At 47.6% G+C, this 24,101-nt stretch overlaps 1 protein-coding gene across 5 annotated transcripts in view; it reads left to right on the top strand.

Moving 5' to 3' along the window:
- Nucleotides 1-22,747, top strand: part of rab28 (RAB28, member RAS oncogene family) — a 36,885-nt gene extending 14,138 nt beyond the window's left edge. The window contains exons 5-10 of one of the 5 annotated variants that reach the window (XR_013779791.1): nt 2,918-3,021; nt 3,118-3,195; nt 5,701-5,777; nt 20,012-20,121; nt 21,368-22,085; nt 22,705-22,747. Coding sequence is in view for 2 of the 5 variants with exons in the window: in XM_079351531.1 (XP_079207657.1) it covers nt 2,918-3,021; nt 3,118-3,195; nt 5,701-5,777; nt 20,012-20,121; nt 21,368-21,480 (482 nt within the window). In the remaining 3 variants the exon portion in view is untranslated. Of the gene's footprint in view, nt 1-2,917; nt 3,022-3,117; nt 3,196-5,032; nt 5,297-5,700; nt 5,778-7,392; nt 7,577-20,011; nt 20,122-21,367; nt 22,455-22,704 lie in introns of those variants that run through there. The other 4 variants (XR_013779792.1, XR_013779793.1, XM_079351531.1 and 1 more) reach the window with 4 other exon arrangements.
- The last annotated feature ends 1,354 nt before the right edge of the window (nt 22,748-24,101 follow it).

Raw genomic sequence — 24,101 nt, 5'->3', positions numbered from 1 at the left:
ACACACACACACTCTCCCCTCTGCACCAAACTGCTGTTTAGTTTAAAACCAGGCTGCCGGCAATTAACTGTGTTATGTCAAGTTATTCTCTGGCTGTTGCTCGCCGGGTGTTCTGATTGGTCGCTGGCAGCCGGCTCAGCAGAGCGGTAAGTAGGTGTCTCTGTTATCACAGCACGCTTTTTACAGCTCCACTGAGGATCACGCCGTGCGGTCTAAGGTTTCAGGTCGGCGAGCCCGTGTCGAGCCGTGTGAGCTTCCTGTTTCACCCCCCGTGTGACGGTGAACTCTTACAGGAGACTCCGTCTTTGAACGCTCACGTCCTCATTTAGGCCCGTTACCGTGACAACGAGGGGGAACAATAAGAACAAGGCACGTTTTAGTTCAGGTTCATGATTCTGTTTCCTGTTTTTTCCGAATCTTCACGACACGAAGACTTGTGATCATTTTGGGGAAAAAATAGCCAAACGTGACATGAGATCGACGTGTTGCTTTAAAATAAATAGTTAATAAATAAATAAATAAATAGGCGATGAGTCACTGCGATAACGAAGCGGTTACAGATGGTCACAGCCTCATCGAAGCAGCAGATATTCATCTCGTACTGTTATCTTGTAATTCACCACAATGACAGGCAGACCTTTAAAGTAAACATGATGGTGACCAGAACGCGGCGGGGCCATCGCTCTCCACGAGTGATGACCCCCCCCCCCCCCCCCCCCCCCCCCCCCTCCTTCACTATCTCGAGGTGCTCGGGGGGGGGGGGGCCTAAACAGTTTACGCCATGTGTGCAGTCACTTCCTCGGGGCTGTTAGGCTGATGTACAGTTGACAGAAACGGAGGGAAGCCAGATCAACAGAGAGAGATGGTTGTGACCTGATAAGTAGAAAAAGGTACATTAGGAGGAGAAATGGAGTCAGACAGTAAAACTGTGGGATTAGTGTCGTGTTCACACAGACAGATTACACACACAGGGTGAGACTGTGTGGGCCCGACGAATGAGACTCAGTTTGTGGTCTTTGACTTTCTGCAGAACATTTGATAGAATTTAAGTTTTTTTGTGCATGTTGTCCTCCTCTTGATTCCTGACTTTTAATTCACGTCCTTTTAGAGTAGATATAATCTGTGTCCTTCCTGATGTTATCGAGCCGGCCTCGGCGTTCAGCATCAGCTTACTTTACCTGTGTCGTATTTGAGCGTCCCAACAGAGAGATGTCAGCGAGAAACAGCATGACACCCTGCGCTCTTCTTCTTCTTCTTCTTCTTCTTTTTTTTTTGTACTCTGAAGCTCTGGTTCTGTTTTCCTCTCTGTCGCTCTCGTAGACGGGCGAGGAGCGAGGGGGGAGAGCGGCTGGGTCCACAAAAGGCTTTCCTCACGCGGTTGTTATTTGATGGTACGTTCCATTTGATATCGGGACACGTCCTCAGGATCGGGGGGAGACTTTGCTCTCTGCCTGAATACTTCAGATTCAGCAACTCGACTCTGTAACGTGACGTCCTCGGCTCCTGAGTGTTAACGCTGGTTAATCTTACCGTGACACTTGATTGAGCACCTTTCCCCAAGTGTGCAGGATCCAAAGGATTAGCGGTGTTTACATCTAGTAGCATGCTGGGTACCGCCGCGGTTAATGACTGAAATTAATAACCTGCTGACGCCTATGAGACGGCGTTGTTTACACTCGGGCAGAGACACGACCGCCCGTTGTAAAAGTGTCTGCCCTCGCACGGAAAGGTTTGTGTTTATATGTCACAGAGGATGATGGGAGTCTTCATGTTCGACTTTAAAATGATCCTCCACTAATTCATTTAGTTTCTGTGGGTTTGGCCTTTAACATCATCGCTGAGTTATGTGACTAACAGAGATATTAATAAAACGTTTCTCCCTCGCTCTTTCTCAGCTTCTGGAGACACACACACACACACACACACACACACACACACACACACACACTAAGGGGCATGAGAACGGGGGAAAATCCTTGACAGCTTCAATGAAATCTTACACAAAGAGTAAAACTCGGGGGGACGAGAGAAACGCAACACCGTACAGTAGCCTGACCTCCTCCAGCTAACACAGACACGTATGCACCAGATACCGGGCGTGGCCGCCTCTCCGCACAAAGCCAGAAAATAAAGAGCGCAGCTATTGCTTTCAGCAGCGAGACCCTCGGGTGACCTCCTCCACCGACCTCTGCACGACCCCATAGTGAGGAAGGCGAGAAGCAAAGCGCCCGGTATCACTGCACAGGAGTCGAATGCACATCACAATAGGTAGAAAGGAAGGCCCCGTCATTGTGAGCGCTCAGTAAATCAGCGTGCAGGTGACAGTCCCAGTTCTTGGGACCCGGGTGCCCACCTTAGAGGCCGGCACGCTCATAAGTCAAGCTGCGTTCTGCCTGTGAGTGTCGCCTGAAGACTTCTCTGCACAGCTGGTCCGCTTTGTCTGTCCCGGGTCAAATAGAGGTGCGTGGCTTCAGGCTTCACCTGGACTAGGTTTACACGGAGGAATGTGTCGCATCGAGCTTTTATACCAGCTGGGAACAGGAGCGCACGGATCACGACCCCCCCCCCCCCCCCCCCCCCCCCCCCCCCCCCCCCCCCCCCCCCCGAGAAATGACTCCTTTAAAGTCAGACAGATGCATAATCACATCAGAACAGTCACGCACACACTCAACCCACTGAAACAGCTCTTGGTCCCACTTTTGGGTCCCGACCCACCAGGCCAGAACCTCCTGCACGAGGTCGAACCGTTCCCACCTGAACTGAGATGTAAATATTTATCTTTTCTGTCTCGTCCCAGATGTGTGACCATTAAAGCTGCGCACGTTCAAATGTGTTTATCCCTCCTTTTGTGAGGTCGTTTTTTTTTAAATTATTTTATTGATTTCACATCACGCCGTGCTTTCTTTTTCTCTCGCAGTCGACCTGGAGCACATGAGGACGGTGAAGAACGACAAACACCAACGTTTCTGCCAAGAGAACGGCCTCATCAGTCAGTTTGTATCGGCCAAGTCGGGGGACTCGGTCAGTACCTGCTCGTTCGTATCACACACACACACACACACACACACATGAGTGCTGTGTGCGTTTGATTTCTCTAACCTCGTCTCCTTCCTCCAGGTCTACCTTTGTTTCCAGAGAGTGGCGGCTGAAATTCTGGGCGTGAAGCTGAACAAAGCTGAAATCGAGCAGTCCCAGGTGAGCAGCAACGGCAACCGGGTCTTCCTCTTCAGTTTCCAACAAAAGTTCTGCGTCTGCCTCTCGAGCTTAAACGCAGCATAACTTATTTAACACGACAGCAGGGGAGAAAGATGTGAGTGAAACTTCTCAGTGACGGAGTGAAAGTCTCGAGTCCCGCCCTCCTGGAATAACATGCCACGTTACGCCTCAGCTTTCGGGAGGTCACGGCGAGTGCGTGAGGTCGGCGAAGGTCGCCACACACTGTAAAAGAGCTTTTGTTGTGTAAACAGGAGTTTGTTACGTCTGCCTACCTGACGCTGGCCGTCTGGGAGCGGAGCCACGTCTGACCACATCAGCGCGTGAAGTCAGAGGTTAAAGGAAGGCGATCAGGAGGGCGAGGATTTACAAGGTCACCTCCCCCAGATGCATTAATCCTGGGTGTGATATGATCGCTTGGAGCCGCTCTGGCTGGGTAATGGTTGATGAGCCTGGGTGCTACAGAGAGGTCAGGAAACCTCCGAGGAGGGGAGAGAGAGCGTGTAAAGGAAGGGGCTCGCCAAATTCTCAAGACCGTCTCCCATCACCGACACCGACACCGACGCTGACTAATGGATCTTCTACTTTCCTCTTCTTCCCCACTTTCATAGCAGAGTGCACGAGTCCAGGAATCCACGCTCCGAACAATTTACCCCGCATCAGGAAAAAAAACACAAAAACTGTTGTAAGGGGAAAAGTTTAAATCAGAAGATCAGCAGCGAGCGAACAGTTCACTGTAACTCCGCCTCTTCATCCAGTCCATGCTCAGTCTGTCACTTCTTTGTTATTTTTATTTATTATGTTTTATGCATCGTCTGACACGTGTTCTGTCCCGTCTGGTGTCATACATGTTATCAGTTACACAGAGCTGTGTGTCGACCCGACGCACACGGTAAAGTGTCTCTCAATCGAATCTGATACCGATGCAGCTTCAGGATAATAAACAGTTATGGACTCATTATCAGGGTTCAGTTCATGGCAGGATGAGCAGCAGGAATGTGTCATGAAAAAAACAAACAAAACAAACCCTGTTAAAGCAGTTTTCACACATGCACTCCTAAAAATGGAGGAGGACTGCTCCGGATGTTCTCCTGATGTGGACGTTCACACGTTCAGCTCACAGCGGGAGACTCAGCTGCTCGTGTTCACACAGGACTCACACGTCAGGAGGTTTGGTTCAGGTGTGAAAGCAACATGATGAGCATTTCTAAACAACGATTAGGTGCCATCATATTGTTTCATGACGATGCAGACGTTGGAGCAGGTCATGGCGCTGGCTGCAGCCTCTTTATCAGCTGTCAGCTTTAGAGAGCAGAACACGAGGGTCACTAACCCCTGACGGTATTCTGTCTGCCTGGCAGGCCTCTCCGTCATGCTCCTCCGTCTGCTGGATCAGATAGCGCGGCCTCCCCCTCCGTTCATGCAGACACCGAGCTTCGGCAGCTCGTTAATCAGCCAGCCAACCAGAGCCTGCGATTCAGCCGTGCGGTCGGATTTCGAGGGGTTGTTAGCATGAAGTCAAAACTTACAAAGCATAGAAATGTTTCCACAATTTAGAGTTTTTAGTAATTGACTTTTTTCATAGTGGGGAAAAAAAACCTCTGGAGCCGCCTTCACACCTGCAGAAACCTCTTTTTAACTTTGTTTGACTTGTTTCTGTTTCTCTTCCTGCTCTCTGTTTCACTTTCTGTGTTGCTCCTTATTTCTCACCGTTTCTCGTCCCTGTCTCCTCATTGCTTCGCTCTGACGCTTCGCTCTGACGCTTCGCTCTGTCACGACTTTGTCCTCCTCGCCGCTCTGACGCGTCACGCCGGCTCAGAGGATCGTGAAGGCCGAGCTGGTGGACTACCCGCAGGACGAAGGCCCGATTAGACAAGAGAACAACCAGCAAAGCAAAATCTGTTCTGTGCAATAAACGGAAGTATGTCAGAGTAACACGGATGTGTTTCAGTAGAGTAGTCATAGATGGTAGATCTCACTGTCATGGCGTCCGTGCTAGAGAAGATCCTAATGATCACGTACTGTCACTGCAGTCTGATATCAATCACTGACTCGGGGAACAAGCTTCATGAAGCTGGACCGGACTCACTCAAATTTTTTTTTTTTGGGTTTCGCAATGGAGATCCACATCGCACAATCACATACTTAACACATGATATATACATATACAGTTTAACTGAATTTCTCAGCTTTCTTTTTTAACTAGTTTTCTTCTCCATGAACAATTCCCTTCTCTTTCTCTCATTACTTTTTATTTTTTATTTTTTTGTATAAACAAACAAAACCAAGAACATTTGAGTAGCGTTTGAAAATGGGCTGTCAGCAATCTTCACATTTATCATGGTCGATAAATTCTCAATGCAAATGTGAGTTTTTTTTCCATCTGAGAAACTTCTTGAAGCAGCTCTTTTTTATTTTTTATTTTTTTTAATCAGACTTCCTGCTGCTCGCTGTGGACTCACTCTCTTCACGTGTTTCTGTTTTCAGCGTGTGGTGAAAGCCGACATCGTGAACTACAGTCAAGACACCGTGGCCAGGACAGTCAACCCCCCTCGCAGCTCCATGTGTGTAGTGCAGTGATCATCGCCAGCACACACACACACACACACACACACACACACACACACCCTTTACAATGTCAAATTGTCCTCCGTCAGTATTCCTGCTCTTTCAGGCCGCCTGGATGAACGCCGCTCACTTTGTATTCCTGTGTGTGTGTGTGTGTGTGTCAGCTGTTTGAGGTCGATGGCGAGCAGACTGCGTTGGCGTCTCGAGGCCTCGGCGTGTACTTTGAACATTAAGCGCGATTGATTTCTCGGGTCGTTCACCAAATCAAAGTTTACTCCAAGTTTACACGCAGCTATCTGTCTTTAGTTTAGAGGACGAAGAGTCGCTCGCTCCGTAAATCGTTTAATGATCATGATCTTCTCTGTTCAGCTGTCTTTAATGATCACACGCTGAAAGTCAAACCGAGATCTTTAAAACCTTTAGAGTGAGAGTTACCGCCAACATCCACCAGATGAGCGTCCAGCCCGACAGGAAGTCAGACACCGCACTGAGACGTCCGGCTTATTTTCAGAATAAAACACGACATAAACAAACGTCTTAAAGTCGGTCCGTTGGAAACGATGACCTCGTGTGTGTGTGTGTGTGTGTGTGTGTGTGTGTGTGTGTGTGTGTGTGTGTGTGTGTGTGTGTGTGTGTGTGTGTGTGTGTGTGTGTGTGTGTGTGTGTGTGTGTGTGTGTGTGTGTGTGTGTGTGTGTGTGTGTGTGTGTGTGTGAGAGCACCACACGCGTCGGATTATTCTGTAATTATAACTTTTGTCTCGTGACTCCAGCTGTCCCGTAGACGGAGGACGGAGCTGACGCGCGTCTGGTGGACGATCTGGGACGTAAACAAAAAAAAAAAGAAAACTTCCCCCTTAGAGAGCTCTTCTGTGATTGGACGTCTGTGGTGCTTCTAGTGAGCGGAGACGAATCTCTACTTTCAAAATTGCCAATTAGCGGCTCGCACTAGAGACTGTGACGTGAACTGTAGAAAGATTCAACATTTGATTGTCTTTATTTTTATGATTAAAACCAAATCATGAGCATCCTTTTGAAGTCAGATGTGTGTTTTTGTTTTTTTTTTGTAGTTTCTATTTTACATTTTCACACGACAGCTGTTTGCACATCTGCACTCCTGAAGCGTGCGGGTGTGAAAACGGTTCATGATGCGTTCCCAGGTCGGCGTCTGTGACTCGTGTTAGAGGAAACGAAGACGCCGCGTCGATGAAGTGTTGATGAACGTGAGCGTGAGATCCTTCCTGTAGCCTTTACTCGACTGTCCGTTCTAGAACAGAAGTTTGAAGACGAGCCGCCAGGCGTGAACTGCTTCATGACCACGTGGTGTGGTCGGACGCCGCTCGCCTTTCGTGTAGTTTGTACATGTTGGCATGATTGTTTTTTTTTTTTTTTAACGTGGCGCCCACCCAGCAAAGGATCCGCCGTCTGTGTCAAATATGTGTAGGATAAGAAAGGACGTCGGCATCGTGTCCGTTCTCGTCACGTCAACAAACTGAATGTAAAGTTTGAAGTTTCATGTTTAGTTTGATGTTAATGACAAAATAAAAGACAATAATGGAAACAAGAAACAACGTGTACACCGTTTTTTTTTTAATTTAACCTTCATTTCTCCAGGAAGTGACCACGAGAGCGTTTTGACTCAGTGCTCATGAGGAAGACGAGCTGGAACATGAAAAGGGGGAGGAAGAAGTGGTCCTGGTTCTGGAGCGTACCGGCTCACTCACAGCTGGAGCAAAGTCACGTCACTGTTAGAGCACGCTATCTGCGTCATTTCATCATGCTGCATTTCTATTGGTTGGTGAGTTTACGTGTTCAACCCTCTGAGATGATCCATCACCGTGCGCCGACCTCTCCATTATCCGCCTTTTGTTCCTCGCTGACGGGATCGCCACATGACCGTAGCTGATGAGGGACTTACAGATTAAGGATCTATGTGTTGAAATTTAAGCATAAGGACTGAAACTTGAACACCCCAGAGTCCCCCCCCCCCCCCCCCCCTTGCCCCGCCCCCCCATACCATACAGTCCTAAGTCTCTGGTAGCTAATGAGCCTGCTGGTCTTTGTTTGCTAAATCTTCCCTGAAACAGGCCGTAAATCCACTCTGGACAGATGATACAAACGGCTTTATGAACGCTTGTAAGCTGTATTAATGAATCACTGGAGGAGTCACACGCTGTAAGAGGGTCCTGGTTTTGGGTTTAGCCTCTTTGTTGTTGGTTTTTTTTCCGGATGTCACTGAAACCGGCAGCGTATTCAGGAGGATTAAGTGAATTTGAAACCACAGAGAGCAGCACAACAAAGAGCAGGACTATCTGCTATTTTATCATCTGCTCGGTGTTGTTAAAAAGTTGCTGTGTGTCAAACAACGCCAGCGCGTCTTAAAGCGGGGAGGGTGAAGGGGGGGGGGGGCGTCCAGCTGGGGTCATTCCAGCACACGTGCATCGTCTCGCTCGAGTGCACGTCTTAGGGATTGTCTGTGCTGAATTTTTGTCAGGAGCTGTCACCAGCGCTGACAGGCGAGACTTGCCCTTGGCTTTGCTGCTGTTTAGACAGGTGTTTCAGCAAAGAAAACAACCGCCCCCCCCTCCTCTCCCGACGCTCACCGCACTGACGTCCCTCTGAAGACGGAAGGAAAGACCATCACGGCGGATAATGGCGGGGAAGGGTGAGGCGTTTGACAGATTTGCAGAAGTCAAGGGTGATTAGCGCTCAAATGAATTTGTCTGCCCGTTTCCTCGCGACGCTCCGCCGTGTGTTTGCTCACTTTCTGTTTGGGTACACAAACCTGCGAAAGGAAGTAAACACACACACCGTGAGATGGATGTGCTCACATTTAGTTAACCGCAGTGTTCACATTACGTTTGCTCACTACTTTGTAGTCTCGAAATACGAAAACCCAAAACGCTCGTCGTCTCTTCTCCCCCTCCGCTCGGGGACAAGTCTGGCTTTTCTCTCACTCTTCTTCTTCTGTGTTTCTCATTGCTGAAACTGTGCGATGACAGTCTCAAGAAACCGCACACGACAAGCTGGTAAGAGGGCCATAGTTGTGGATTTTACTTTTTTTTTTTTTTTTTTTTCATTTTGTGTGGGCAGAACGGGGCCAACACCCTCATGATTACCCACTCACCCTCTTCCGTTTTCCACCTGCACCGAGTGCCAGACCCACAGTGTGGACTGAGTCAAGTCCTCTGATGAGCTCCAGTCCCCCCCACCCACCGGTCCCCACACTGGCTCCTTCTCTGTGTTACGAGCGAGCATCCACACATTCAGAGCACAGAGGAGAAAGTTCCCAGGGTGCTTCAGAGGATCGTGTGTGGGTGTCCCCGAGTGTGTGTGTGCGTGTGTGTGCTGGTATGGATTGTGTAGACAGACCTGCTAGGTGCCATGAGTCTGCTGCAGCTGAAAGAGCACATGATTTATTTTCGGGGCAAAGGATGTGGGCATTCAGAGGGGTCATATTTATAGTCTGCTGGTCTGGTGAGAGGACCTGCCAGTAAAAGCAGATATTCTGAGAAAGAGGCATGGGGACGCAAAGTCTCCCTCTCTCTCTCTCTTCAGAGGCCGAGGTCGGAGGCTATTTCAGTGGGCTGAGGAGTGTGATGTGATGTGAACAGCAGAGGGACGGGAGCCACGTTATAGAAGGTTAACTACGTTCAGCCCTCCTGATTTTTTTTTTCGTCACGGCCATAAATCAGACCGTTAAAGTCGAGCATGTTGTTGTCTTTTTTTTTCTCCCCCCGCCTCCGACTACGTCTTCCATCACGACACACTCGTTGACCAATGAGAGAACAACCGGCACGGCACAAACAAACGAAATGGCGACGCGAGAAGCACAGAGAGGAAATGTTTGTCGAGCTCTCACACGTCAGTGTCGTTGAGCCCCGCCCCTCTTCTGTCAAACGTCAAGTCGGTTGCTTTGATTGGTCGGGCACCACTGTGACCGTCTGTTGAGTCACTAATCTGACACAGTGACCTCGGCATGAGTCATATCTCTTCTGATAGGTCGGCTGGCTTCACGTTTGATCGAGAATCCGAAGAGGTGACATCATCACGTCAGGATGTCTTTACTGATCCAGCCCCCCCCCCCCGTCCTCCTCTCTCAGCACCTGTCCTCAAGCTTGTGCCAACTCCCAACAAAGACGTCCCGTCCTGGGTGGGAGCGGCGGCTGGGTGTCACATGTGCTGGAAGATAAAGACGTTCATAAGCGCAGAGAAAATAAAAGCAGGCGGAGGGCAGATTACAAGTCAATTACTCAACTCTGCTCCCGTGTGTCTCTTCGTCTTTGTTCCCCCAAAATACTCTGAAAACACAAACCTGATACGAGAGCCATTCAGCGTTTTAAGTGCTATTCATTACAGCGGCGTGAAAAAAAAGAGCATTTATCTAAAGATGACACTTTGAGGCTTTTCAGACGGCTACTTAGGAGAACGCCGCTGAGTGTGAAGATGGATGCAGATGTTCCACTGCGGCGCGTCTCCAGGAGGGAAAGAGCGGCTCTGGGATTAGGTCGGGGGTCGCCAAAATGAACTGAAGCTCTATTACTAATTACAGAGAGCTTATTCCCCCTTCGGGATTTGTGGAAGTATGCTAATTCCAGGTTGATGTGTTGCCTCAGATGATGTCCCATTTAACGTGCGACAGAGGGGAACCGTCGCTGGAAAATTCCTTCAGCGTGCAGCCTCAAAAAATGAGTCAGGCCTCAGTGACCTCTGTGCAGAAATAATACTGTTAGAGGACGGCGAGACGCGGCGCATGTTTATTGACACCCATGAGTGACGGCGTCAGGTGTTCATTTCTCTCCAGAGGAGAAAAAAATCTGAAGTGTTGAAAGTGTGTGGTCTCTCTATCCAGCGTAGAACAAAAGGCTCCCGGCGCACCGGATTGTTCCTCCAGGTGTCTTTAGAAAAATGTCTTCATGATGTGTTCAGAGGCTCCCGATCACCAGTGAACCTCCACCGTGTCAACTCCTCAGGAATCCAGAAAGACCACTTTTACTTCCAGCCGGAGAGAAACACATCTCTCAGTGTTCGACCACACATCCAGCCTCAGGGAAGAACCAGGAATGAGACGCAACATTGAGCCGCTAAAAAACAGAACAAGCTCCAGAAGTGGAAGGTGATAAGTTTTCGCTCAGTGTTTGATGGATGACGCAGATTTTTTTTTTTTTATGAACAAAGACAATTATTTCTGGCTCAGATTAAGAGACAATTTCCAACGTTTGCTCCGTTAGCCCTTCTGGATCTGTTGCGAGAACTCCAAGATCACATGAGAACTACGAGATCACATGAGAACTCCGAGATCACATGAGAACTACGAGATCACATGAGAACTACGAGATCACATGAGAACTACGAGATCACGTGAGAACTACGAGATGACATGAGAACTACGAGATCACATGAGAACGCCGAGATCACGAGAGAATCAAGACTAAAATGTGCACGACATTTGGTGCCTGTTTTGATGTCAGATTGAAGAGTCTGTATATTGTGTTTTATTCTGAAAGAGACCAGACGTTTGTCTGACTTCCTGTCTCGGCTTTAACAATGACAGTTACTGGTTGGTGCATGACGCGGTCGTTCAAGCACATCAGCCCACGGACGATCTCAACAGATCGGCCACTTTTCAACGAATCAGGAGGCTGCTTTTTTTCCCCTCCGGTTGTAGGAGTTCCTCGTCTGGCTGCAGCGCTCCTCAGCAGGGTGTTTTTTTGTGCTGTCAGACAGAATTGAGCCCAGGCTCTGCGTCTGAAGGTCTGTGACACCGAACACAACACCACCCAGCTGGTGCAGCCAACAACAATATAACGTCAAACGAGCGACTAGCACGACACAGAGCAGCACCCGAGTGTTTAAATCGAGGGATTTGTTGGTGAGATGTTTGAGAGAAATGTGCTCGGACAGTGCTCGGGTCATTCCTCGGTGGTCACGGACAATGTTCTTTCTCCGGATTGCCAGCAATAAAAAAATTGTCTTCTGGAAAACAAAGCGGCCTCGTGTATATATCGAGAAGCACGAAAGCATCGATATAATGCGAGGTGACGTGAGAATTCCTCCCTCTGTCCAGCACAATGTGGGCAGTGTGGAAAAACTGGATGGTGTGACTTTCTTCAGAGTATCCATCACGGCGTCTTTAAAAAAAACAACCAAAAAACCCCTGCAGCTCTCACTTTGTGCGCCGCTCCGTTAATCAAAAGCAGCTCGCTCTGAGGGCTCGGAGGTCATCAGCCAAGAGAGCGGAAATTATTGATGGGAATAAAGGTGCTGCGCTGCCCCCAAAAGGTTCTGGACAAGCGGGCGCTATGAGCGAGGCCGTCTGATTTAAGGGCTGCTTTTGTCAAGACGGACGCCAAAGATGGGCTCATGCTTTCATTGGCTGTTTAGGCTGTTTCCATTTCTTGACCTGCATTGAAGGTCCACTAAAAGTTAATAAGTCTCTAATGTTTTCTTACTTTTGGAAATTGCTTATGGACAGAGTGGAGCCTGTGATTTACTAACTTCAACCGCTTGAGCTGCACATCAAGAGCGTTTCTTCTGCCCCCGTATTACAACATATGAAATCACTTACAAGTAGCTCCTAATTCACGGCGCTCTGTCAAAGCCTTTTAATCCAGAATGGACTCATTACACGGCGCGATGACATTGCGTGTGTGTGCGAGGTTTGGCCGTGCGCCATAATTTGGAAAGAGAAGTGGCGCATAGAAAAGTGTCACAAAGGAAAGAGAGGGAGCCGCGAGGGTCGAGTTCCCGCGTGCAGGCTGTCGTGTGAAGTGTCTGGTGATTGCCAGGCTGTTCTGAGGACGCTGCCGGACAGGGAGGTGAGAGGCAGGTTAATTACTAAGCTGAGAGGGAAGGGTGAGGTGCTTTACAGAGCCCTTTGTGGCCTGCGGTCTTGGATTTCCAGCACGGAGAGGTTTGAGAAAAGGGTGCTGGTGAAGATGGCAGAGGGCGAAGCTGCACGGGCCAAGTCTTCCCTAAAGTTATCCCATCCATCATTCGTGACAGGAGCTGCGAGTCCCGTGTGAAAAACTCCCTGACTCACATTTCTGTTGCAGAGCGAGCGGCGTGCGAAAACACGAATGCTCCGAATAAGACGGTTTGAAGGGTGTCTGGTTTTGCACGCTGCGAGAATTCACCAAACCGACCTCGTTAACGATCAATTAAGAGATGACCGTTAAAAACATCCAGCTCACGTTAAAAGTAAAGGTAAAAAATATAACCCCTCCAACCTGGACTCAATCTGCGTCCTGATCAGACCGACTGGTGTCCAACTTCGATGGTCACAGGTGGCGCTCTAACACGAAGCTCCAACACGAGATTTCTGATTTTAAAAATGTCTTTCAATCAAATCGTCTTTATTTGTACAGCGCCAATTCATAACACGAGGCGTTTTACCAAACAGGCAGATGACAGAATATAACCTAATGTAAAATGTAATTATATAATAATGTTAATCAGCTACAAAAGTCTGAATGTTGTAACATCGACAACAAACAACGTGGATTCTTATTGGAGTCATATTTGAGCGAAACGTTGATTTTAAATTCTTATAATAATAAATAATTTGAATAATAAATTCTTATTTATCTTAATCATCCTTTTTTAAAAGTGTCTGAACATGAACAAAAACACAGATGATGACGAATATGTCGGCGAGTTTTCCGACTCGAGCAGACGACGTGTTTGTGCATTTTCCGACTTGGAAACTTGACGGTTGATTCTTCAAAGACACAAATGGAGAAAATGCGCCGATGTTGCAGTTTCACCCCTGAATCGCAGCCCACCAATCACAGCTCTGCTTCTTGTGACCCCCCCCCCCCCCTCCCCTTCCCGCTTCTTTTTCAGCTTTTGCTCCACTTGGACAAATTGTCATTTTCCTCACTCGTGCTCAGTGACTCACTCGCTCGCACACACACACACACACACACACACACACACACACACATGGAAATATCATTAATACAATCCAAATGGCTTCTTTCGGGTGTTTACTTTAATCCGTGTGTTTCTGCCCCCCAGGCCTCATGAAGCCCTTCATTAGTGAGGCTGCGGAGGGCCGAGGGGAGGAAACACTTGATTTACAGTCTCTGAAAGCAGCTCGTCCGTCTCTGCAGGTAGATTAACAAAAGTATAAATGCTGATATTTACGTTTGACTATTAAGACATCCATTAGAGGTGTGTGTGTGTCCAGAGACCACGACGCTCCGTCTCCGTTTGTTTTCTTTCCCCCTGAACGCAGCGCCGTGTTTTTAAGGACTTCATTAAGTAAATGAGCAGGTGTTTCCCCCCCCTCAAGTCTCCGCTCCACCACTAATGAGCCGACTTAAGTGCGTTTAAATTATTAGGCAATTAGGGACGGGAAATGTAGGAAAGAGGCCGAACGCAGGAAAACATTAGCTGCGCGTGCGTGTTGGGCTCGCTCGCGTGTTTCCATCACGAGGCGTATGAACGATGTGACGGCGTCTTAATCAACGTAGAGGTCGTGAGTCAAAGGTTCTGCTGTGTGCTCGGGGTCAGCGCTTCCCAAAGAGTCCGGGTCAGGATCCTCCGTGAAGCCGATTCAGTTCGTCACAGACTGAAGTGTGACGCGGCGGCTGGCACGACGTCAGCTCGCCGTGTCTCAATAATTCACCGCAGTCACGGTTGGCGTTTGAAAAAGAGAAAAGATGTAGCGCTTCTGGGAGGAAAAACCCGATCCGTCTCCGAACGGGGGAGGAGGGGGGGGGAGTGTGAATATGACAAAGACGTCCCATCTGACACCCAAGAGCCAACAAACAACCATCTGTCATCTTCATAAGTGGCGCCCGATGCGTTGCACTTAAGAGGCGTCCTGAATCTTTTATGCTCCACCGCCAATTAAGCCGGGCCAATTATCCTCTGAATTATTGAGTCAAATTTAGAAACCCAATCGCGTCTTCATAAACGCACCAATAGCTGCGTTTCAGCGTGAAAAGGCGGCCGTGATGAAGACCACCCAAAGACGTCTTCGCCTTCGTGTTACTTATTCATACACGTTGACGAGCTTGGTTGTCTTCGTGTCAGCTGACTGACGACGGTTTTCGCCCTCTGGCGGCGCCAGCTCTTTGGTTATTCATAATCCTGGCCTCGGACAATAGGAAGCTCTTCAGACTCCACGAGGGATAATCCTCCCCCGCTGTAAAAGTCACCTGTCTCAGGTGAATGTCAGCTGAAACATTATCGACCCCGTGAAAAAATATGTTCCTCCTTTTTGTCCCCTTGACAGGACTTAACGCCACTTACAGGCGCTCTGACGGCGCCGCCAGTTTTATTTTTCCACCGTTACGTTTGAGGGGTGTGGAAATTAAATCATGCGACGGGGGATTTGATGACACGTTATTTTCGTTTTGACAGCGAGTCATTAATATCTGCGGTGTCCTGTGACTAATCCCAAAACTGGCACAAAACGGCCGGGTGGCGAGGAGGTTGTTTTCTGTATCCATGTCATCATCTGGCGTCCGTCACCAGCGAGAGACGTCGGGGAGAAATCCATCTTCAGCGGGAGGAATGTGAGCGAAATCCAGTCGAACCAGTCGAACCAGTTTACCCTGCGACATTCATCCGTCCAATATCTGCCACGCCTTTTTCTATTCGCGGGAGCCAACAAGGGGGCGGGGTTACACCCTGGACTAGTCACCAGCCAATCACAGGGCTGGGATGTAGAGACAGACAACCAGCCACACTCACCACTTTTTAATCGTCTTGCATCGTTCTGATAGGTCAGCGGATAGACAGGGAGACAGCGGGGGGACAGGGGGGGGGCGGCGTCCAGTAAACCTGACCAGCGTGTGTTTGGACTGTGGGAGGGCGCCGGAGAGAAGCCACGCCTTGCACGTGGAGAACACAGAGAGAGAGGGATTCAAACCAGCAACCACCTCGCTCGCTGTGAGGGGACAGAGCTGCAACATTTACTCAACGTTTTTTTTTTTTTTTTCATGCACATGCAGGATAGTTCAGAGTTCAGCGCCAGCTCGCCATCTGTGAAAAGCGTCACCGACGCCGTCTGACGCCTGACAGCAGCTTTTTAATATTTGATGAGGAGACTCGGGATGAACCAAAGGCCGGCCTCTCACAGTGTGTGATACAGGAAACACCCAAACTGCCCCCCCTATTGTTCCCCCACCACCCACCCTGCCCCGCCCTGCCCGGGAGTTTCACCAAGCAGAGGAGCACAATGAAGCCGGGATAACAAAGGTGGCAGGATGACGGACAGGTGGAACAGAGGCGAGGCCTCGGCTTAGCGGGCTCTGCAGATGTTTCACACCTGAGCGTGCATTAATCCAAGGCCGCGTCCCCGTTGGCTGTTTTTGTGTGCAGATGACACGTTGACGTCTCATCGCGATGCTTGAACTCTGGATGAATGTCAGGCGGCTCCACAAAAAAAAAAAAATCAATAACGTCATAAGGAAACGTCCTGATCAAAACCGTCTGTCCTCAAAAAGTCCCTCACGCACCAACCTGTCCTGCTGGTCTCAGTCCTCGTTGGCCAATCAGGGAGCAGCAGTAGCTCAGTCCGTATAGGGAGTTGGGCAGGTTCAGGTCCAAATGCAGACCCTAATATGGTACAGTACAACCGAGGTTCCTTTGAGCAAGGCATGAACCTCTCACTCTGACGTTGCTCCACTTCCACACGAGAGACCCCGAGTGACGAGTGAAGCACGTCAAATCAAATCAAATCAAATCAAATCAAATCAAAGAATCGCCGCCACGTGACGGCGGAGCTTCGTCTGAACGCAGTGATGCAGAATCAGGACGCTCGTATTTACAGTGCAATCAATAATCAATAATAATAAGCAGTCAATAATAACCATGAAATGAATGTATTTAGAAAAGTCACTGAAGCGTTGGAATCGAGTTGTGAAAAGGTGAAACGCAGCGTCGGTGAATGTGACCGAACAGCGTTTCAGTCGTCATGGAGACGCTGCAGCTGATGGATGAAAAGGCGTATTTGCTTAAGCGCCGTGTGTCTGTCTGAGCCGAGAGACGACGTGAATGATGATCTGTGACGGGCGGCTGAGCGGCGAGGAAGAGGGAGCGTGGAGCGGTGGGTTATTAACGTCTGTCCGTGGCGTCCTTTGTCCCGTGGGCGCAGCGTGGAAACAGGGAACGAGTCGCCTCAGGCGCTCGCCACTTGATGCTAATAATAATCAGAGCAAACGTGCTGCGTGTTGATTCTTCGGGTCTTCAGGTACCGGACCGGCCGGTTTGAGACAAAGCAGCGACGTCCGTCTCAGATCTGCATTATTATGAAGATGAGTGTTTGCTCATCGTTTGTTCAAACACTCAGGTTTCATTAAACCAGACGGATGATGTCACGAACGCTCGTCCAGGGTTACATAACGATAAAAAAAACTGGAGCGGCATGAATCTGTTCTGATAATCAATGTGTCGGATCAATATTGGAGATGAATAATATCTTTCAGCAGATCAGGTGTGTGCGCGCTGATCTGCTTCCTGTTTGGCTAATCTCCTGCTAAAGCCTCCTGCTTTGTGTTGCCACCTGGCTGCAGGTGAGCAGGTCGCCAGGTAAGCATTTAACAAGCCCTACACCAGCTTGTCTGCTCCACTTAACACCTGACATGCCCCCCCCCCCCCCTCCCCTCAGTGCTGACCTTTGACCTGCCCTCGCCACTGACAACCCTGGGAGACGTCTTTTGGATACTTTCCTTTCTCTTTTCTTTTCGGCCCCTTCGCTGAGTGCCGCACACTGAGACCAGCTGAAAGGTATCCGGGGGGGTAAAAAAGGGGGGGGGGGGGCGTGCAGGTGTTCATGCCTCCACATCTCTCAAGTTCAAAAGGCCTCAGCAACCCCAGGTAAGCGTCAAACAACATGTCAGCCGCCGCTCTTCTGCGACGCTTTAAAGAGCCTAAAAACAAACGTGTGAAGTCAGCTGCTCGGATGACGTCATCGTTTCATTACAGCAAAGAGGCGCAAACAGCCAATCGGTAACCTGGAGACGGCGTAACGAACGCGACGCCTCCTGCACCACGTCACCTTTACACCCACACGTCCAAGGTCCCGTTTAAGGGTTAAAGTGTGTGTGTGTGTGTGTGTGTGTGTAACATTAGTGTCAGTAATTTAATGCGCAGGTGTGAATGGATTCTCAAACAAGCCGGCGAGACCGGAGCAGCGCTGGCGGCGAGCAGCGGCGGCTTTAAATAAATACGCTGCTGAGCAGACGTGTCGGCAGCTCAGGCTCAATATGGCCGCCGCTGTTTGTGTTGATGCTTTGTGAGGATGGAGAGGGGGCGGGACGCAAACATGTGACTTATAGTAGCTTATTATCCACGTTTGTTTTCCTGAATTATACTTTCCACTGTTTCTAATTATTTATTTTATTTTCTGTTTTTTTGGGGGGTTTTTTACGTTACATGTTCGGAGTAAATAAACAAATCAAATGTCAGTAATACAGATGTTTATCAGACATGCAGCTGTTCTAAGACTCGCCTCACACGAACATGAGGATGATATTTATATAAAAAAGACGATTAGTTCAAATCAAAAACTTTATTTAAACCGGTTTCTCCCCCGATCTCTGAAAACTTATTTCAGATGATGCTAAAAGTTTTGAATTGGGAGGAAGTTCAAGATTTTTTTTTTTTTTTTAAATGACCTACTCAGAGCCAGAGCGCTCATCGTTGCTAGGTAACTAAAGGTAACTCCTGTTTGGAACGACCGCCAGGTGTGTTTAATATTTACTTCAACTTACCTGAGTAAACATCAGGTAGACCGAGAGACAAAGACGTGCACACGTTTTTCAGTTATCAAATGTCGTAAAGGTGAAAAACGTCAGAGTGTAGATGGCGTGAAAACAGAGACGAGGAAATGAGGAAGAGTTACTTTTAAATGTGTCTAAATAAAGAGAAGCAGAGTGAAATCACAGAGTGGAAAAGAAAAGCTCAGGAGAGCGTTCGCCGCTCGTCCGGAGAGTTGAGAGGAGAGGGAGCCCGCTCAGGTGTTCACGGATGGTTTATGGATTTAAGAGCTGAGCGGGGGGGGGGGGGGGGGGGAGACGGAGGATCAGTTTCACTCCGTCTTTCCAACTTGCCAGAAATCCCTTCACGGATGTCCTGAAAAAAAAAGAAAAAAGAAGTCGGAGCTGTTGATTCTTTCAGGCACGCTGCCAGAGGTGCAGCAGTAAATCCCACTGAGCCACAGACAGACACCTGCGGGACACCTGATACGCGATATTTCACCTCTGTGTCTTTGAGCGCCGGCGCGTCACCGTCACTTCGCATTAGCTCAGCTTCAGCTGTGGGAACGCAGCGCCACATCGCCGCCTCCTCCTTCTTCTGCACTTAAGAGTCTGTAAAAGCGTGTTTGTGAACACGTGTGTGCGTCCTCCAACATTCATACTCTTTTAATAAAAACTAAAACATGTCATGGGGATTCTTCGGTTAAAACCTTTGAATTGCAACTCATTTTAATTGCATTTTATTTTGAAATTTGTAATTTTCTAGGCGACTGTGTCTGCAGAGTCCTCGTTTTAAAAGCTGTAACGTAAAACGCTGCTGATCGTTCATGAACATTTGTCATTAAAAGTCTCGGGACGAGCTGCGTTAGATTCTGTTTTCATGCTCAGATTATTTCCTGCTCTCTGAACGCGCCTCGCTTCTTCCTGTCAGCTGTTTCTAACTTTCTCCCTTCAGGAGGAGCGGGAACTTGCTACATGGAGCTTTGAGTTATACTCGCGGCCTGTCAGAGGTCAGAGGTCACCCGGGTGGGTGGGGGTTAGCAGAGGTTGTGATAACAGGATGGAGTTGGTGGAACAAATCTGGAATTAGCTCAGGTCCAGTTGATGAGACACCAGACGAGCCTCGCCGTCAACAGTTTAACAAAAACATTTTTTATTTTAGCAGGAAGTCAGAGAAACTAATAAGTGATTATAAATTTATCTAAGGAACGGAACTTTGTAATCCTGAAATCGAAGACTCGGGGAGGAAATCGACTTTCTTGTATTTTTATTATTTGAGAAAAGTTTGAACACATAAAAGGACTGCAGGAAATTCAAGGTCATGAAGAAAGAAATTATTTATGATCTAATAAACAAATTGATGGAAAAATATCCTTCAAAATAAAGTTGAGGAATAAACTTCAGAAAAAACTTTTATTTGTTAAAAAAAAAAATCAGTAGAAAAGACGAAGAAATCGATTTACAGGTCGGAATAATAATAATAATAATAATAAAGTGAATTCTGGCCTTTATTTTGAAAGGGCAGTGGATAGAATCGGACATGCAGATAGAGTGGAAAGGGACCACAGGCCGGACTTGCACCCGAGTCACCCGCCCGTCTCCGCGTCTCTCCTCTCTGGATGTGTCTCAGGTCAGATTCAGCTGCTTCAGTTTTGTGTCTCTAAATGTTATTGCCCGCGGGGGGGGGGTGAGGGGGGGGTCTGAAAGTGAGCATCCATTGTTTGCTTGATTGTTGCCCCCCCCCCCCCCGCTCTTTAAGTTCTTCAAACCAGGAAATGTTTAACCTGAGATAATTAGCCGTGTGCGGCTCTGGCTGATCTGACAGGAGTCGTGCCCTCCGGCGTCCCGACCATCAATTACGGGGCCTTTCACTACTCGCCGTTTGGGAAACATTTAGACGAGCTCGACCCCACGTTTGCCTTTTTTTAAAATTTTAAATCAACTTCTGTCTCTTTAGAAAAGTTTGAGCTCGCTGAAACTAAACGACTCTTTATAAACTTTCTAAACTTCATCTCAGACCTGTAAAACAATAAAGAGATAAATCAGTTCAGTTCACAGCTCTCAAACAACGTCTTTAGAAATATCCTTTATTTATAAAATATCTTTTTGTTTAAATCAGAGAAATAAAGTCTGAGAGCTCATTAAAGTTCCTCATGTCTGCACTTCTGCTCTTTACTGTCACAGGTAAAGATTTAATATGCTCTTTGTTTATTAATCAAGTTTAATGACGACGCTGCAGGTCAGCTGGTTCATCACCTGCTTCAATAAAAATATAAAGTCTGACGTGTCCGAGGTGAATCATCAGTTTCTCTGTGTGAAAGACGAACAAGTTTGAATTTTATTTATTTTTATGTATGAACACACTTCCAGTTATTGCTTTTTATTTTAGCTTTTATTCACAATTATTGCCTTGTTACACACACACACACACACAGTCATTCTTACATGAAACCACTTTTTTTTTTTTTTAAACTTACGATCTGGAGATTTGATTTCTGTCCTCATAAGAACGGTCCGTCCTCACAATGTCCCCCCACACACACACACACACACACACACTCTCACACACACACACTCTCACACACACACACTCTCTCTCTCTGTTAGCTTGAGTAGCGTATGTTTACCTTCCTGAATCTAAAATCTAAATAAACCACAAAATGAAATTCAATAAAAGGAAAACAGAAATTAAAAGTTAAAGTCAGATCTGTGCAGGATTTAAGTTTTATATTAAAAGTGCAAAAATAAAAACAGTTTGCGTTAAAATACAAGTTAAAAATGTAAATTTGGTAAAAAGATGTTTTAACAGCTCCTGTACAGTAATCCTTCACTCTCTCTCTCCCCCCTCTCTCTCGCCCTCTCTCTATTCCCTGCAGACAGTGCTGTACTCCCTCTGCTGCCGCTCGTCTGTAAACACACCGCCTCGCCGTCCGGCCTCCTCCGAGTGCAAACTGAGACGTGCACGAGTCTTCACGCCTGTCCGAAATGAACACACGAGCGTTTCATGGCGTGGAGTAAATAAAAGCCTGAGCTGTGAATAGACGGGTTTACGTCCACGCTTCACTTCCTGTCTTAAAGGAATCAATGAAGATCGTTTGGGCATGAAATCTGAAATCTTCCTTCAGTGTGAGAAGAAAAAAAACAAAAACCCTCAAACTTCAAACGTCCATCTTCTCGGCGCTGCTCGGGGAGCTTTTCCCGTTTTAATTTGTCCTTGTGAGAAAAACGTGCGCCTCAAATTATCCAAAATGGAAGATAAACACGAGTCAGACATGTGTCACCTTTTCACCAATTATCATTAATAAGGGACGAATTTTCAGCGAGAGCCTCGAAGGAAAACACTCGGCCCCCGCTGCTCCTCGCCGACCAAATTAAGTTGTCATTGGAGCGTCTGCTTCCATCCTGCACGCTTACGGGAAAAATAAAGAGCGCTCTGAGTTCAGAGTGCCATGTAACATTCAATTACAATTTAACAGACGGCGCTCTATTAGCCGGCGTCCATTTCAGGGTCGGAGGCCCGAGGTCACGACCCCGTCCTCAGACAGGTGCTCGTGTTCGAGTGGATTGAAGAAAACTACCAACACAAAGATTAAGGTCAGTAATACCAAACACACCTGGACGACACTGCACATCATCCTCGACTGCACGTATCACACACACACACACACACACACACACACACACACACACACACCAGAGTGGAAATTCAAGCTGACAGTCAACATCTCAAATAAATATATTTCTCCGTCTTTTTGTTTTAAGATATTAAAGTAATTTCTATAATTGTTTGAAACAAGTCCACTTTTCTTAATTCCCATCTGCGTCCTTGACAACGGGGTCACCGCCGAGTCCTCTCTGCCGGCAGCTGCTCCAGATGCTGAAAGAGAGAGAGAGAGAGAGAGAGAGAGAGACGGAGAGAGAGACGGAGAGAGAGAGGGAGAGAGAGAGGGAGAGAGAGAGAGGGAGAGAGAGAGAGAGAGAGAGACGGAGAGAGAGAGGGAGAGAGAGAGAGAGAGACTCAGAGAGACAGAGAGAGACTCAGAGAGGGAGAGAGAGACTCAGAGAGAGAGAGAGAGAGACTCAGAGAGAGAGAGAGAGAGAGACTCAGAGAGAGGGAGAGGGAGAGAGAGAGAGAGAGAGAGAGAGGGAGGACTTCAGTCAGCATCAGGAGGACAGTCTGTTCCTCGCCCCACCAAAGACTGATCTCCTTCAGGTGAGAAAGGTCTGCAGCGGACGCCACCGTGAATCTGTACCTGCAGAGGCCTCAGCAAACCAGGGAGGAGGAGGAGGAGGAGGAGGAGGAGTCCAAACAGAGAAGAAGACAACTGTCCTCGCTGGCTTTGGAAGAACAGGAGTGCAGACGGCGTGTGAAGCGGTTTGATGTCGTTTTGTTTGAAGCTGCTGGTTTTTATGATAAATGATGTTTCATGAAGGTCGCCGAGTCTGTGGAGGAAAATAATCTCTAAACTTTGACTCTTTATTTCTGCACACACGAGTCAGAAGCTCATTTTTACTGACACATAAAAAGTAATTACCAAAAAACTTCTTTTAAAAAAAACAAAACGGGTTTTGTTCACTTAAATCCATTAAAAAGGGCCTTTATTTTGGAGGGGCACTAACACAGGATGGGCCTTTGATTATTTCAACAAATGTACAGAAACAATAATTTAAACAAACACTGGAGAGAATCTTTAACTGCTTACAAAGTCAGATTATGGAGCCGCGCGCAGCGATCAGAGAGATTTGAAAACAAACCAGATGTTGGAGTTTAAAGATTCGTGCGTGATGAAGGCGGCCTGGTCGACCACGCCGCCCGCTCCGACGAGCACCCGGATGTGATACGATACAAACGATCGAGTACTTGAAGAAAACAGTTCGTCTTTATTTTTGTGTATTTTCTCTCCTTTTATTTAATCTTCAATCTGATCAGGGTTAAACTCTCAAACTGAGAGGCCGGATTATTTAAAGTCTTATGATGGGAGAGAAAAAACGGATAAATACTTAAACTGTGTCTGATTATTTTATGGATTTTTTAATTTTTTAATCTCACTGTGTTCAAACAACCGACTGATAAAACGCTTTATTCTGAGGTTATTCTGCAGACGTTGATTTAAAAGGAACAACACAGCACACAAAGTGTCTTGCTGGAATTAATGCATTTTAATTTATATTTTATTTAACAAGGATAAAAATTATCGGGTACAATCACTTCTATCTGAAGCAGTTCCACTGCCCGCTTCCATCGCTGCAACACCTGTTCACCTGATAACTGCTCTCATATCTGGCAAACCCAGGGGCGTCCAAAACGGCCTTCAAAGCCCCGCCTACCTTCTCTGGTCCAATCAAATCCAGAGCATTCAGGAGCAGAATCTAAAGTTAGAAGGAGGACATACTGGCTGCTCCTTCATGATCACAGAGGAGGAGAGCGTCATCAGCTCACATCTCGACACATCTGACTGATGTTTGAGAAAACTACAGGATTTTTCAGCCTCCATTTAAAAGCCTAAATTGTAGTAAAAAAAAAAAAAAAAAAAAAAAAGTTTTCCTCCTGCAGCAGGAACCTTCAGAGTCCGCACTCCGAGGAGGTGTCAGAAAATATTCCATAAACAA

The sequence above is a fragment of the Symphodus melops genome, assembly GCF_947650265.1.
Source record: "Symphodus melops genome assembly, chromosome: 9".
NCBI lineage: Eukaryota > Metazoa > Chordata > Actinopteri > Labriformes > Labridae > Symphodus > Symphodus melops.
The sequence above is the reverse complement of the archived record's forward strand: the minus strand, read 5'-3'. Positions and strand labels throughout refer to the sequence as shown.